Source organism: Terrapene carolina, unplaced genomic scaffold (genome assembly GCF_002925995.2).
Source record: "Terrapene carolina triunguis isolate 2854851 unplaced genomic scaffold, T_m_triunguis-2.0 Scaffold179, whole genome shotgun sequence".
Taxonomy (NCBI): Eukaryota; Metazoa; Chordata; order Testudines; family Emydidae; genus Terrapene; species Terrapene triunguis.
The window spans coordinates 7,483,271-7,498,038 of record NW_020664530.1 but is presented as its reverse complement, the minus strand read 5'-3'; the positions used below and the strand labels follow the sequence as shown (position 1 = coordinate 7,498,038).

At 41.2% G+C, this 14,768-nt stretch overlaps 1 protein-coding gene across 1 annotated transcript in view; it reads left to right on the top strand.

Moving 5' to 3' along the window:
- The first annotated feature begins 773 nt into the window (after positions 1-773).
- LOC112110757 (protein disulfide-isomerase A4) overlaps positions 774-14,768 on the top strand; it is a 21,903-nt gene continuing 7,908 nt past the window's right edge. Inside the window, exons 1-3 of the mRNA XM_026654035.2 lie at positions 774-1,001; positions 10,522-10,690; positions 14,365-14,570. Of these exons, the coding sequence (XP_026509820.1) occupies positions 908-1,001; positions 10,522-10,690; positions 14,365-14,570 (469 nt within the window). The 5' untranslated portion in view covers positions 774-907. The remainder of the gene's footprint in view (positions 1,002-10,521; positions 10,691-14,364; positions 14,571-14,768) is intronic.

Genomic DNA, 14,768 nt, shown 5'->3' with positions numbered 1-14,768 from the left:
GTAAAGATAACAGAGGATATCCCCTATCAACAAAAAGGGGTTCTCCTCTTAAGGCTCTAACCGCTTCTCCCTTCCCTACAGCCTTTGGGGTGGGGGGAGCGACTGAAAGCAAACCCTAGGGACAGAAAGCAGACACTTTACAATAGCAAGATTAAGCTGCAGACCACAGCCGAAACATAGAGCTAATCGGTGCAGACGGCCTCCCTGGCTTTAGCTTCAGGCACCAGGGTTTTTCCAGCTGCTTGTGGTTCCTCCCTCCCCTACGTGTGACGAGCAACAATTGTGTAGCGTGCGTTTCACAGCCAAGCGCCCCACAAGCCTGGGCCTGCCCCTGGCCCTAGCAGCTCGTGCCTGGGGACGCAGCTCCCCAGCGCCTCTCGCTCAGCAGCCGCCAAGCCGCCCCCCTGCACTGCACTGCACTGCAGCAGCCACGCGCACACCCCGCTCCCCCCACGAGAGCCCAGCGCGCCGCGCCCAGCCCCGCTCTCGCAAGCCCCACGTGTTGCACCCTCACGGGCTGCTAGCGCCCGTCCCCGCCTCGCCTCGCCCCGCCCCCTTTAGTGCCTCCCGCTCTGTCCTACCCACCAATCCCAACGCGAGAAGTGGCCACTCTGCGCAGAGAAGCCACGCCCCTTCCTCCTCCACCTCCCACCCCCTCCTCTTCTTTGTCCTCCTCTCTCATTCCCACCCCTTCTGCTTCAGGACTATTGCAGCTGAAACTAGTGGCAGCTGGTGATTGGTGGTCCCCGAGACAGCCAATTGGAGAGAGGCACCTCAGAGCAGGCGTGTAGTGTGGGCCCAGCCCCCTAAGAGGAAGAGAAAGAAGGGGGGAAAAGAAAAGGAGAGACGCAAAGCAAGTCAGGTGGTGAAAGGTGCAATTTTTAGGGTATTGCTAGTACATGCAAGGATGAATGTCAGTAAAGTCTGCCTGTTAATGCTCCTCCTGGGGCTGGCTCAGCTTGCTATATTAGCAAGCTGCCAAGACGAAGAACAAGGTGGAGGTGAGTGTGTGATTAGTTCTGCTGTAGTAGATGAGAGCTGGTTTGTCTCAGGTCTGAAAAGGAAATGGGCTTGTGTTAGAATGTCGTGGTCTGTAACATTTAAGGGAGGAGGGATTGGTAAAGGGATAACTACTAAATCTGCTGTACCCTGCGAAGGTACTGTTATACAGATGCTTGAGGTCTCTTGTTGAGTTAGGAGGAATAGATTAAAACTAGTGGAGGGGGAGGGAAGCAAGGGCTGGTCGGTAAGCAATTAAAATAATTAGAGGATGTGTGGAAAAGTAAAATGTTAAGTAATGATAAAAAATGCAGGAAAAAATATGAGAAAATAAGGGCAGTTAGTGGCTCACAGGGGTTAAAGTGTAAAAAAGCCAAAATCTCTGGAAATAGGAGGTGGCAGTTGTAATCCTAAAGCCCTGAGGTTAAATGAGGAAAATGCTTGCTAGAGTATCTAAAGACTATTGATCTGCTAATTAGATAAAATTGCCACATCCCTTACAATATCTATGAAACTCATTGCTTTTGATCAACTAGCTTATGTCCTGTTCTTATTTGCATTGCAGAAACCCAAAGACTGACTATTCTCTTTTTGTGCAAATATTTTATGCTTTGTTTATGCTTTCTTTATAGATATGTATTCTGTAACTCATTGCCTTGGGTCACTCACACTGGAAATGAAAACTCTGTTATAAGGTTAGAAATTCCAAGGGAGAAATTAATCTCAATGCAGAGGATCAGCATGAGGCCTATGCATTTACTAAAGGGCCAATTGCACAATTAAATGCACATGGGTGCACTGCACATTGATTTTAATTGCAGTACAAGGTGTGTGTCTATGCAGTCAGTTGTAGGCTCAGGGCCTGAGAACTTTGAGGGAATAACACCTTAGGTGAATACTATGTAATAGGGTGAATTTCATTTCTAAGACCTATTCTAGCAAACATGTTTGTGAATAAAGCCTGTTTCTAGGATTGGGTCCTGAGGAAGTGATGCAAAGTAAACATGGTTTAAAAATTAGACTGAAGTTATTTCATAACTTCTATATCTTTAATCTTATTTTGGCAGAGGAAAAAATATATTTTTCAATCTTTTTATGTTAATATAACTAGAACTAACTATTGCACTTGAACTTATGAAGCAACTAAATGGCCTGGAAAACAACTCCATATTGAAATGTTAACATAACGTTAACTGGATAATGCCACAAAATAACTATTCTTATATTTGAAGAATTTCTCGCTTCTTAATATGTAACCGCTACTTAAATTAATGTTGGTGGTGATTAAATTGTACTCTTCTAAACACACACATTTATTTTCCGAAGGTGAACTTGAAATGAGTCTAAACCTCTAATCAATAAGTAGTGATAGTGGTTAGCCTAATGCAACTTATCTAAAAATTATTACCTTCCAAATTAAGAAACTACCATCGTTAAAAGAGAGCGCTTTTATAGGAGGTAGAAAAGAATTAACTTCGTGAAGTTGTGTGGAATAATCTCTGGGGGTCTTTTCCCCCCTAAACCTTTTCCTGGGCTAAATAATGACAGACCTCAAAGCCTACTTTGATTTAATAAAAATCCATCACAATTTGCTAACTCTGCCGGTTGCTTTCTTCAGGGTTTTAATATTCTTATGGGGCTTCTACTTGTCCTAGGCTATGAAAATTAGTACTTTGACTTGCAGCTCATTCTTCTTGTCTCCTCCTGCAAAGTATAAAATGAAGTGCTAGCATCCTCAGTATTCACTGTCTCCTTTCACATTAAAAATAACAAGTGTTTCAAAATTAAAAGGAACACAGAATACTGAGGATATCTACAACCTCTATATTCTCACAGGGCTCTTACTTCAAATAATCTGTTGCAGTTTAGTTTTGTTTTGTTGAATCTTAAGTATCTCGGTCATCCATGCATATTTCCTCACTTCCAAAATTAGATGAAACAAAGCTGCTTTGCATTAGAAATAATTTATAGTCTAGATAGGACTGAGGACATGATATAAAATGGTGTTTCAGTTTTTTAGAAACCTTATTCACACACAAATTAAAACAATAATCTTGTTTGTCCTCTAAAATGTTAGGCACTCTATGTAGTTTTGTGGGAGCAGAGATTCTGAGATAATCACTTGGCTCCCAATCCTGCAGATAGTTGCTCAGGTGAATAGTCCCATTGAATTTAATGAAAGTAATTGTGTGTAAAATTACTCACCTGCATAAGCATTTACAAGATTAGGGCCATGGGGGAAACACAACAATTAAGGTTCTCCAGCTTTGCTATATGAGGATCAGGAGAACTTTACTGTGGGAGGGTATATTCTGCTCTCTCTGTTTTACTTCTTATTTTGAACAGCAATCAGGAGACACCTTTACTCTTTCTTAGGAAGCTTCTTTTGTATGACACTGTCTATGTTGCTTGGCTGCTCACCTGAACACGTGCTGTGGTCAGCTTTCAGAATACAGCTGTCCTAGGGTTTATTTCCCTATTACTTGCAGAGTATTTGCTCACAAACATCTCAGAATGATATCCTGGTCCCATTAAAGTTAGTGGGAGCTTTGCCATTGTCTTCAACGGGGCCAGAATTTTGCCCTCTATCTGCAGATGACTGGTGTACAGAGTACAGTACCACACTGCCAATATCAAATACTTTTATATGTAAACTGGAGGTTTATTTTCCTCTGATATGCATTAGTTTAATAGTAATCCATTACATACCCATAATACCCTTCATCTGTGGACCACAAAGTATTTTACAGATCTTAATTAATTCTCACAAAACCCCTGTGAGATAAGTAAGGGGTATATTTTCAGACCACTACTTTCACCACTGAAATGCAGCCACGTGTCTGGGGATACAGCAGTTAAGTAGTGTTACTCTGCATTAACTAAGTTTGTATAGGAAGTGAAGAAGAAGAATACTAAATATAGTTTAAGTTGTGGGGGACCAGAGAGGTAGTTTGGCTATGACATTTCCTGCCGTGAGCTTCAGCTTGGACACCTGAGTTAATATTCTTACAGGTGGATTTATCAAGCTCAGTGTTGTGACCAAGTGTCTGGGAGTCATAGCCACCATGTCCTTCCTAAGTTGTTAAATGGGAAGGTGGTAACAGGTGGATCCTAGTATGAAAGAGGGAACACAGGTACAGAAAAGATTGTGAATGACTGACATTATTAAAAGTGCTATAGGCTCTGTAATGATTACAAGTTATCAGGTCCTTGATTTTCGCATCACATTAGACGAACATGTAGCATGAGCATCTAAACTATAAGAAATAGAACACACTACATTATAACAAAGGCTAAATTTTTGTCATGGATATTTTTAGTGAAAGTCAGGGACAGGTCACAAGCTGCCGTGAATTTTTGTTTATTTCCTGTGACCTGTCCCTGACTTCCACTAAAAATATCCATGACAAAAGGGGTAGGTGGGTGCTGGGGGCTCCTGGGTCCCTCACCGATGCGGTGCGTGGGAGCTCCGGGATCCCACTGCCCCTGGGGCTGGGCTGCTGCGGGGTCCCCTCATCCCAGACAACTGGTAGCTGCAGAGTCCCCCAGTCGCCTGCCGTGGCTGGGCAGCTGCGCGGGGTCCGCCTGCCGTGGCTGGGAGCTGTGAGGGCGGGGCTGGCTGGGAGTTCCAGCCCCAGGGCAGAAAATGTCATGGAGGTCGGCTTCTGAGACCTCTGTGACATAATTGTAGCCTTAATTATAACTAAGAAAGAATCCTCCCCAGATGAATAAGTTTCTGGGAGATATTTTGTCTTTGTTCTAACATTGAGTGTCCTTCCCTCATTTCCTATGCATATGCATATTTATTTTGGAGCTGGGCCCAAGCTCCAAAGTTCAGATTTGAATCCAAGACTGAACTGCCTCAGAGTTCAGTGGAGTCTGGTTCAGATTCAAGATCTTAGAGATGGAGCTAGCTGTGAAATTTGCATCTAGATCCAACAGTCATTAGTATTTGGATCCAGGGTTTTGGTGTAGGACCATATGTAACTTTAAAAAAAAAAAAAAAAAAAAACACCAAACCCTGAATAGGCCCTACTGCTGATAAATGCTGCTTAATGATAAATATGCAAACATTATCTATGTGATCCACCACAGTTATGCGAACTTCCAGCCAGAAATATGCATGAAGATCATCCAGATGCACCCAGGGCTTGGGATGAATGTTCTGGTATGTTTGTTAAGACCTGTGGCAGGGTTGAAGCAACAAGTTTATTTTCTTAAAATTCCGTCCTCTGTGTGCTCAGTTCCCACTGAAGTGATCAGAAGTTACCCATATTCATGAGAAGGTAGAGTTTAACCCTCAATAATGACTTGATGAATTTGCTGGTCACTTAGTGTGACTGCTTGCGTGAGGTTTTATTTTTAAACAAAATTTGTTGTTTAACTGCCTCATCAATTTCTTTTGCAGGAAGCTTAAAGAAAAACATAGACTTAAATTTTATTATAGCTATTTCTCTTTTTCCTTCCACACAGACCTCTGTTTTTATATGCAAATATTTATTTGCTACTTCTGCACTTTAAGCTGTAGTCACTCAACAGGCTAGCCTCATTCTGTAACTGTCAGGGCACCTGACTCTCTTAAAAATGTAAATCTCTAACTTAAAGTTTCATCCGCTGGGTTGTGTGTGTAGGGGTTGTTTTCGCATCACATCTTTAGCAGGTCTTAGCCTTCTGAAACTGACAGCAGACTTGAAGGTAGACAGTCAATGTCACTCTAAGGGTACGTCTACACTTACTTCCTGGTTCGGCGGCAGGCAATCGATCTTCTGGGATCGATCCCGGAAGTGCTCGCCGTCGACGCCGGTACTCCAGCTCGGCGAGAGGAGTACGCGGCATCGACGGGGGAGCCTGCCTGCCGCATCTGGACCCGCGGTAAGTTCGGACTAAGGTACTTCGAATTCAGCTACGTTATTAACGTAGCTGAATTTGCGTACCTTAGTCCGAAGTGGGGGGTTAGTGTGGACCAGGCCTAAGAAGCAATGACACTAGTGAAACTAGCGGCAAAAGTGGATAAACTCTACTACCAGTGAAGTGTAAGTCTGCTCTTGAAAGTGCAAGAGGTGGATTGATTTAAATCAGTGATTTCTTTTTAATCAACTTTTTCTTTTTGTACTTCAGTTATTTTATAAAGAAAGGTGCATTCTTATTGTTTTGATATAACCATTAAAAATGTTGATTACAACTAAACAGCCTTTACACTAGATTTAGTACATCTTTTTGCTACCTAGGAGGGTACACTAACTTAAGCAACTATATAGCTTAATATTTTCAGATTCTTAATTGTACATTTTAGTATGTTAGAAGAGGGTGAATGATATATTGCTTATTTACTGGGTAATTAACTTTATCTTGATTTGTGTCCAGCTGCAGTAAGATGGCAACTAGAATTTAATTGAACACACAAAACAGCATATAAAATTTATTTGTATTAAACAAAACATTAAACATTTTGAATACATAAACTTCTCTTATCAAAACTTGTTTCACATTTACAACTAAATGATTTATTAACCTAAGAAGTTAACTGTAGTCAGTGAATTAAATTGACTATTTCAGGTCAGCCTGGGAAAATTTTCAAATATGCCCTTGCCTAAGTGAAAGTAACTGGAATATAAGTTCCTACTTGCCTAAGTCTCTTAAAAATGAGTCTCCTAAGTTACATAGGCTGGTCTATTGTGCCATATTTATAAAGCCTGACCTCAAAAGTTAGATGTTTGTCCCCTGATTCTTTCTTTATATAGAAAAGCAGCCTTGAACTCAAAGTTTTTGATAGAAGCTCATGGGTTCACCATATTTATTTTTATTTAAATATTTTAAGAGAGATAATAAGTTTAGACCTTAACATATTTTGGATTAAATTCAGATTTCATTTTAAACAGGTTTATGTAAAAAAAGAAAAACTTATGATAATTTAAATAGCAAAATCAAAAGACAATCTGATTGGGGGAGGGTCTTTTTTTTTTTTTTTTTTTTTTTTATCCTTCTTTAATATGTTTCTTTTTTGTGTTTCTGAGGCCAGGTCTACACTACCGTGGTAGTTCGACGGCTGGCAATCGAACTTCCGGGTTCGATTTATCGTGTCTGGTCTGGACGCGATAAATCGATCCCGGAAGTGCTCGCCGTCGACTGCGGTACTCCAGCTCAACGAGAGGAGTACCGCGGAGTCGACAGGGGAGCCTGCCTGCCGCGTGTGGACCGCGTCTGAACCGCGGTAAGTTCGAACTAAGGTATGTCGACTTCAGCTACCTTATTCACGTAGCTGAAGTTGCGTACCTTAGATCGAATTGGGGTGTTAGTGTAGACCAGGCCTGACAGTGAAGTAAAAGGGGCAAGGGAATGAAGTAGTGTAATATTACTGTCAGCAGTGTACAATGATCTGTGTGGCCTATCAAGGAGTACTTTTGTAGAAAGCTATGAAGCATTTTAAGGATACTGAGGTAATTACAGAAGCTGCAGTAAAATTAGACCTCAATTTAATAAACTAGTAGGACTAGGCCTGAACTCCTTATGTTCTTACTCATGCAAAACTTCCGTGGTCTTGTGAGTTGATTTTGTAGAGGCAATATTAATTCTGACATTTAACTCTGAATGCTTGACTTTGCAACCTAAAGGGTGATGGGTGGATATAAGTAAGCAGTGGTACACAGAGTGGTCTGGTGGCTAGTGACAAGGCTAGGAGTCCTGAACTGATTTCCCATTTCTGTCACAGAATTTCATTGTGACCAGAAAATCCAGTCTTGAGTGACTTGCTTCAAAAATGATGAGCATCCTCAACACCTGTGGAGACCTGACTTTTTTAAACTTGTTGCTCACTTGTAGCTTCTGTTTACAAGCTTACTTGAAACTTTGGGTGCTAAGCAGCTCTGAAAATCCAATCCTTTGCACCTCTCTTTCTGTTTCCCTATCTATAAAATGGATATAGTAAGGCTTTCTAACTCTCAGGAATGCTTTGAGATTTTTTTTCATGTTTAAGTGCTTTGGGATCTATGTGGGGAAATGCTTTGGAAATACAAAGTAATAACACGTTTTTCAAGTGCATTGACCAATTTTAAATCTGTGTTTGCAGTTGCCACTTGAGAGCAGGTGAAACAGTAGTCAGTGTTGATTAAAGAAACTTAATCTGCATCCAGATGTCTGCTACTCTAAGATAGATAACCTCTGCAAGCCTTCTGGCTCCTGCAAGCACTCATTTAATCAGAAGCTATGGTATCAGATACCCTTTAAAGCTGAATGTTACTTTTAATTAACACACATCCACCTGAAATACAAACTGCTTTGGGGATGAGGGGGAGTTAAAAACAGGAGAAACTTACTGAGCGATGCCACTCTCCCTGCAGTAAAACTTACCTCCTGTGGCCCTAGAAACTACTGCTCTCTGGTCCAGTTATGCTTTCAGTTACACTGTTGAAAATCCAAGTAACTCATTTGACATCAGTGGATTTACACCAGCATAACTGAGAAAAGAACGTAGTCCATTATTATTCCCACTCCCTTGCCCATTAGCCATCATGTGTTCCTTTAATCCTGGATGCACAAATTCTAGTTGCAGCCAGAACATTTTCCCAGCTGGGAATCCTGCCCGGAACAGATAAGTTTGGCTAGGCACCTACATGGTTTCTTGTCTTACTACATGCTGATCTGTTTGTTCATAAGCTGACTGGACATTCACCACTACATGGGTGAGGAAATTAATAATGTGGGCTCTGCAGTGGCAATACTTTTTCCTGCAGTTAATAAGAGCTTTGGCTTTGTTAGTGCTTGTTCTATTAAATTAACTCCCTGAAAGTTCTTCAGTAAGGCTTACTTTTTCTTGAATATCAGTGTTATCCGATGCTGGTGTGGTTTGATCCCTCAAGTAGCTTCTTAATGAGACAGGGGACATCTTTAATTCCAAACCAAGAATGAATGTGGCAGTGGAAATAACCCACACAAACCAAAGCTAGGACAACCTTCACCCAAGATTGAATGGCTGTTTTCTTCTCTCTCTGTCTCTCCTCCACTCCCCCCAATATCTGTAGATTTGAGGTAGTAAGTTCTACAGCCTGAATCATGGATGCCTCCTAAAACAACATATTTAAACAAGGGGGAAATGCTTCAGATACATTCACTCTTAAAATAGCACTCTAAATAAACACTGATTAATAAAATGATGAAAGCTGTAATGTTGTAGCTGGTATTCTGCCCATTTATCCTGAAGCTGGCAACAGCATAATCAGCAGGTCAAATTATACACTCAGTATAAATCCAAGCAAACGCCTTAATTTCAGTATATATCCAGAGTCGTGATCTGAGTTAGTCTCTTGCTCTCTTCCATCATTGTTAAACACTGTCAGGTAATTCAAGGCCAAAACCAAAGCTCTTTGTTTATTCAGATTTGTCTGCATTATCACACGGAATTTTACTACATCTAGCACATCTAAGGGGACTCCACATGGACGCGGGGTAGGCAACCTATGGCACGCGTGCCGCCTTTGGCACGAGAGCTGATTTTCAGTGACACTCACACTGCCCAGGTCCTTGCCAGCGGTCAGGGCGGGAGGAGGGCTCTGCATTTTAATTTAATTTTAAATGAAGCTTCTTAAACATTTTTAAAACCTTATTTACTTTACATACAACAATAGCTTAGTTATATATTATAGACTTCTAGAAAGAGACCTTCTAAAAACGTTAATATGTATTACTGGCATGCGAAACCTTAAATTAGAGTGAATAAATGAAGACTTGGCACACCACTTCTGAAAGGTTGCCGACCCCTGCACTAGAGGATCCCAATGCAGGAGCAAGGCCATGATGGGTGCAACACAAAGAAAGTCTTTGAAATCATTGTATCTAGATAAAATTTCCAAAGTGGTGGGTTTAGGGTTTTTTGTTTTGTTTTTTAATTTAATGAAAATCTTGTTGTGTATTGAACAATCTCCTGAACTGAGAACGAGAAAGTGAAACTGACTAGTATAATTTCAGTGAGCGAATGCAAGAATAAAATAAGTTTCCCATACTTTGGGGAAAAAATTTAAATGAAAACAATTGCACACTCACCCACTACAACCTCACCATGTGGTATTAAAGACTTGGATGCTAATTTATACGTCTTCCATACCTCTCCCTACCTGGCTAGTTCTTTGTGTTTCTCTCTCTTCCCTCCTCCACACCCACTGCCAAGGAGGCATGCCCCACACTTCAGGAAATGCTGATGTAAATATTCATAATGTACTTGCTTTTCTCTTTTTATATGCTTTGAGCAGCAGAACAGTTGTGTTGATATTTCAGGTGTCATCCTCATTGACATTTGAATTAGCATCCATTGAAATGCATAGGACACCACACTTCAGAGCTATTGTTTCAGGCTCTCTGCAAACTCTGGCAGTCATAGCTGCATTGGTTACACTCTGATCATATTCTGAAGAGGTGGTTTTTGTTTTGTTTTTACTTTTTAAAAAAGTATAATTTTTAACCTGACAGTGTTGCTTTATCACTAAACTTGAAACAACCTAACCTGTATTGTTTTTCCCCCCACTTTTCTAGAATCTATTACAAAAGAGGATGATGATGACGACGATGAAGATGATGATGATGAGGAGGATGATGATTCTGAAGTTAAAGAAGAAAATGGTGTTTTAGTTCTGAATGATGCAAACTTCGATACCTTTATTGCAGACAAAGACACCGTGCTGTTGGAGTTCTATGCACCATGGTAGGTTTGAAACTTGCAGCATTTTAATAGCCCTTCTATCCCAAATGGATATGTCTATGGGGTTCGAGCCCTCTATTAAATACTTTCCTCAGGAATCAGTCAAATTTATTTTAGTGTACATATTTCAGCTGGGTTTGTGTGATCCATTTATGGCTTTCAGTGGACAGATTTGTCACTTGCAGCTTAATAGCATGCAAATCTACATAGCTAAAATCACAGGTCTGGATTGTGCCAGTTAGGCAGAGCCTAGAATAAGGTGTGACGTAGAGCGGCATGATTGCAGGGGAAGCACTGGGAGACATTCTACCCCTAGGAAGTAGAACTCTTCCCCAGCCTACTCTAGGAGTATGCGTGGAACTGCACCTATGTATGAACTGCAGCCTGTTCCTTCTGACTGCTGGTCACACTGTAGGTAGAGCCATGGCTCTATCCTCTTGGGGCACTGTGTATCCCTGGGGGAGTAGAGATAGAGCTGTTCTGACCACAAACGTTGCAATTGTGCCTGGCTCTCATGCAGGTAATGTGGGAGAATAAGGAAGGAGAAGGCCCCTTGCATCCTCCCCACTGCACAGCCAGGTAAGGTCCGGGCAGAATTCAGCCCAGCATCAGAAAATGGCTAGGGATTCTGGGCCTGTTTCTCAGTTACCCCCTTAATGCGTCTGGAGTTGGGACTGAATTGGGAGGCAAAGGCAGCTTCAAATTACTTTAGTATATAGTTGCCTATATTCCAAAGACATGCAGGGGTTCCCCACTGTGAGTAGGTGCAGCTGGCTTTGCTTCCCTTGTTACTCCGTGGCCCTGAGAAGCAGAAAGTAGCCATAATACAGTACACTCTGGCCAGCCTTTGATCATCCGTCTCCATTGGGGGCTGGGAGCAGGGCTAAGACAGGCCCCTTACACCAGTGCTTCTCTGGTTGGGGAGCTCCCTGTTCAAGGATATTGTTGTGAGGCTATTTCTGCCCACTTTAAGGCCACTTACACTGTTCCACCAATGTCAATAGGAATATGGTATAACTAAAAATTGACCCACTTAAGGTCGGCATTTTTAACAGCATTTTGCTGTACATCTCAGTAGTCCAATTCTGCAGATACTCAATTTGCATTGGTGTAACTCTGGTGCACTCAGAGGAGTTTCCAGTTGTATCAATATAAATCCAGGGTAACGGAATTTAGGCCAGTATATTTAATCTAGTGCATTTTACACCACAAACAGTAATATACTAAAGAAAAGGAAAACATAGGAACAGAAACTGTTGGCAAGATGCTGAATTAGCACTGCTGCAGGAACCTTTTGCGTTGCCTGACTTTGTGATTTTATTTTTTAAACTGTAATTTAACAATGTATTAACATAAAAGCAGCCAAGGAAATTAAATGCGAAACACTTTTTTTTTTGAATGAGAAAGATGGTCTCCGCTTAGTGTTAATGTTGAAAATTTGGTCCCAATTAGCATTTAGATGAACCTATCTAGCTTCTTATATTGGCCTCCATCATGTAATATCTGAATAGAATCAGGAAGGCATGAGTTTCCCACCTTTGTAGCTGGAATTTGCCTGCAATTTTTTTTGTAGGGCATAGTTACACATGTGTGATGGTCGTATCTTTGTAATGGAAAAAGATGGAAACACTTTTTTCTTTTAACTTTTTTCACCTGGCCTTGATGCTAAACAAAACTGATTTAAGATTTTCCTATGGAAATAAGACTAACACTCTCTCTGTCATGCAGGCTGTCCCAGCAGCCCCAGCCCCTGTATGGACTTCTAGGATGGCCAGGCAGAGAGAGTGTGCAATGATGTCATAGCTGGATGGGACTCTATTAGGCACCTTTTATTTCTTCTTAGCTGCTGACTGAACATGCTCCGTAGTGGTCCCCCACACACACGTGCTCACACAGTTGTCTTTATTTCCCTCCCACAATCATTACATACGACTTTAGCAAAAGACTTCAGTGGGGGTCAGGATTTCACCCAAAGTCTTTAATGATAGTTACATCTATGCCAGGATTCACAATTCTGTTGTTTCTGCTATTCAAATAGTGGTTACGGTTTTTACAGTGGAATGGTTTGAAGGTCGATAGGAGGAGTTGGTTGCCCTTTAACTCAAAAATAGCTGAATGGATCTTGCTTAAACTTTCTGAAACTCCTCTTCGGGCGTGGACAACTTCAAATCAAAGCATGAATGTTTCTTGATATTAAAAACAGAGGTCATAAAGGAGACTATGGCTGAAGGTCAGAGCCTTGAACTTCCATGTAGATAGCACTTCTTAATAATCTTACCATTCAATAGTACTTTACAATATCAGTTAAATAATATTAATGTAGTTACTGGGTGGGCAAGTACAGCAATAATTTTAGACTCCAAGATAGGAGTATGAGACCCATCATCCTGGATCAGACCATTGATTCAACTAGTGCTCACCACCCTTCTGCTCTCGCTTCATACAAGAGCCGTCCACTGACAACCTGATCACCGAACTTTACTGTTGCATTCTCTCTACTGGTGGGCCCACATATGCACAGCAATTTAAGAACTATTTGCTGTATTGACTGTGGTTTTTGTTTGTGTTTTGTGTGGTTTTTCCCCTGTCTCTGCTGCCACATTCTAAAACCACTTTGTGTGCAATATAGTTCATTTTTTGTCTCCTTATCCTGCTTCACCTAAAAAATGTCACCTGTTATGCACAAGCAACGGCTTGGATTTGTAACTCATGGAGTGGCCTGATCCCTTCCCATCTTACCAAAAGGCAACTCTCATTTCTCTTCCTTACCTCATTCCAACCCATTCATAAGTGACCCTGCAGATAGGGTGACCAGATGTCCCGATTTTATAGGGACAGTCCCGATTTTTTGGAGCTTTTTCTTACATAGGCACCTATTACCCCGCCCCCTGGTCCCGATTTTTTTCACACTTGCTGTCTGGTCACCCTACCTGCAGATCATAAGGATAAGCCCTATCAAGATTCCTAGATTATGACCAGGATAAAGAACTTGACATGAGTAAAATGCTGATGGGAAATTTTAGGGATTTAGTCCTCTGGCTGGTGTTAATGGAAATCATACATCTATACCACGGGTCGGCAACATTTCAGAAATGGTGTGTCAAGTCTTCATTTATTCACTCTAATTTAAGGTTTCGTGTGCCAGTAATACATTTTAATGTTTTTAGAAGGTCTCTTTCTATAAGTCTATAATATATAACTAAACTATTGTTGTATGTAAAGTAAATAAGGTTTTTAAAACATTTAAGAAGATTCATTTAAAATTAAATTAAAATGCAGAGACCCCCGGACTGGTGGCCAGGACCAGTGTGAGTGCCACTGAAAGTCAGCTCGCGTGCCGCCTTCGGCATGCGTGCCATAGGTTGCCTACCCCTGATCTATACTGTGCACGATTATAAATATATAGAGAGAGAGCTTTCCTTTTTCCATAGTGAGGAAGGCCAGTGTTCTAAGTTTAACTATCTTATGATAACTGTTGTGACTGTAAGAACTGGAGAGATTGTGTATAGCAGGGGCGAACGTTACTAAAACAATACAGTTGGACACTCTTATCTATTCTAGATCTGAAATCATAGCAAGAAAAATAACACACTAATTCTGAGGTCTTCTTGTGGAACGCTCTGTGGAAATGCAGAGTAGCAAAATATACCTTCAAGTTCATGTCTCTGATTTTACAGGTGCGGGCACTGCAAGCAGTTTGCTCCAGAATATGAAAAGATAGCCAAAACTCTGAAGGAAAATGATCCTCCCATTCCAGTTGCCAAAATAGATGCTACTGCAGCCACTGCTGTGGCAGGTCGTTTTGATGTTAGCGGCTATCCAACCATCAAAATTCTGAAGAAGGGGCAGACAGTTGATTATGATGGATCCCGAACAGAAGATGGTAAGCAGTGCTCTCTCTGAGTTCAGTGTAATGAAGCGAATGGAAGGGTGAAGTGGCATCTTATGACTTATGAGTGGGGCTTTTTAAACACGCTTATCCATTTGTACGGTCTGTTCCTGAGTGCACAGCACCTTCATTTCAGTTGACTTTTAACTGGAGGAATGTTAAGGCCAAGATTATTCTTTTTATTATTCTTTT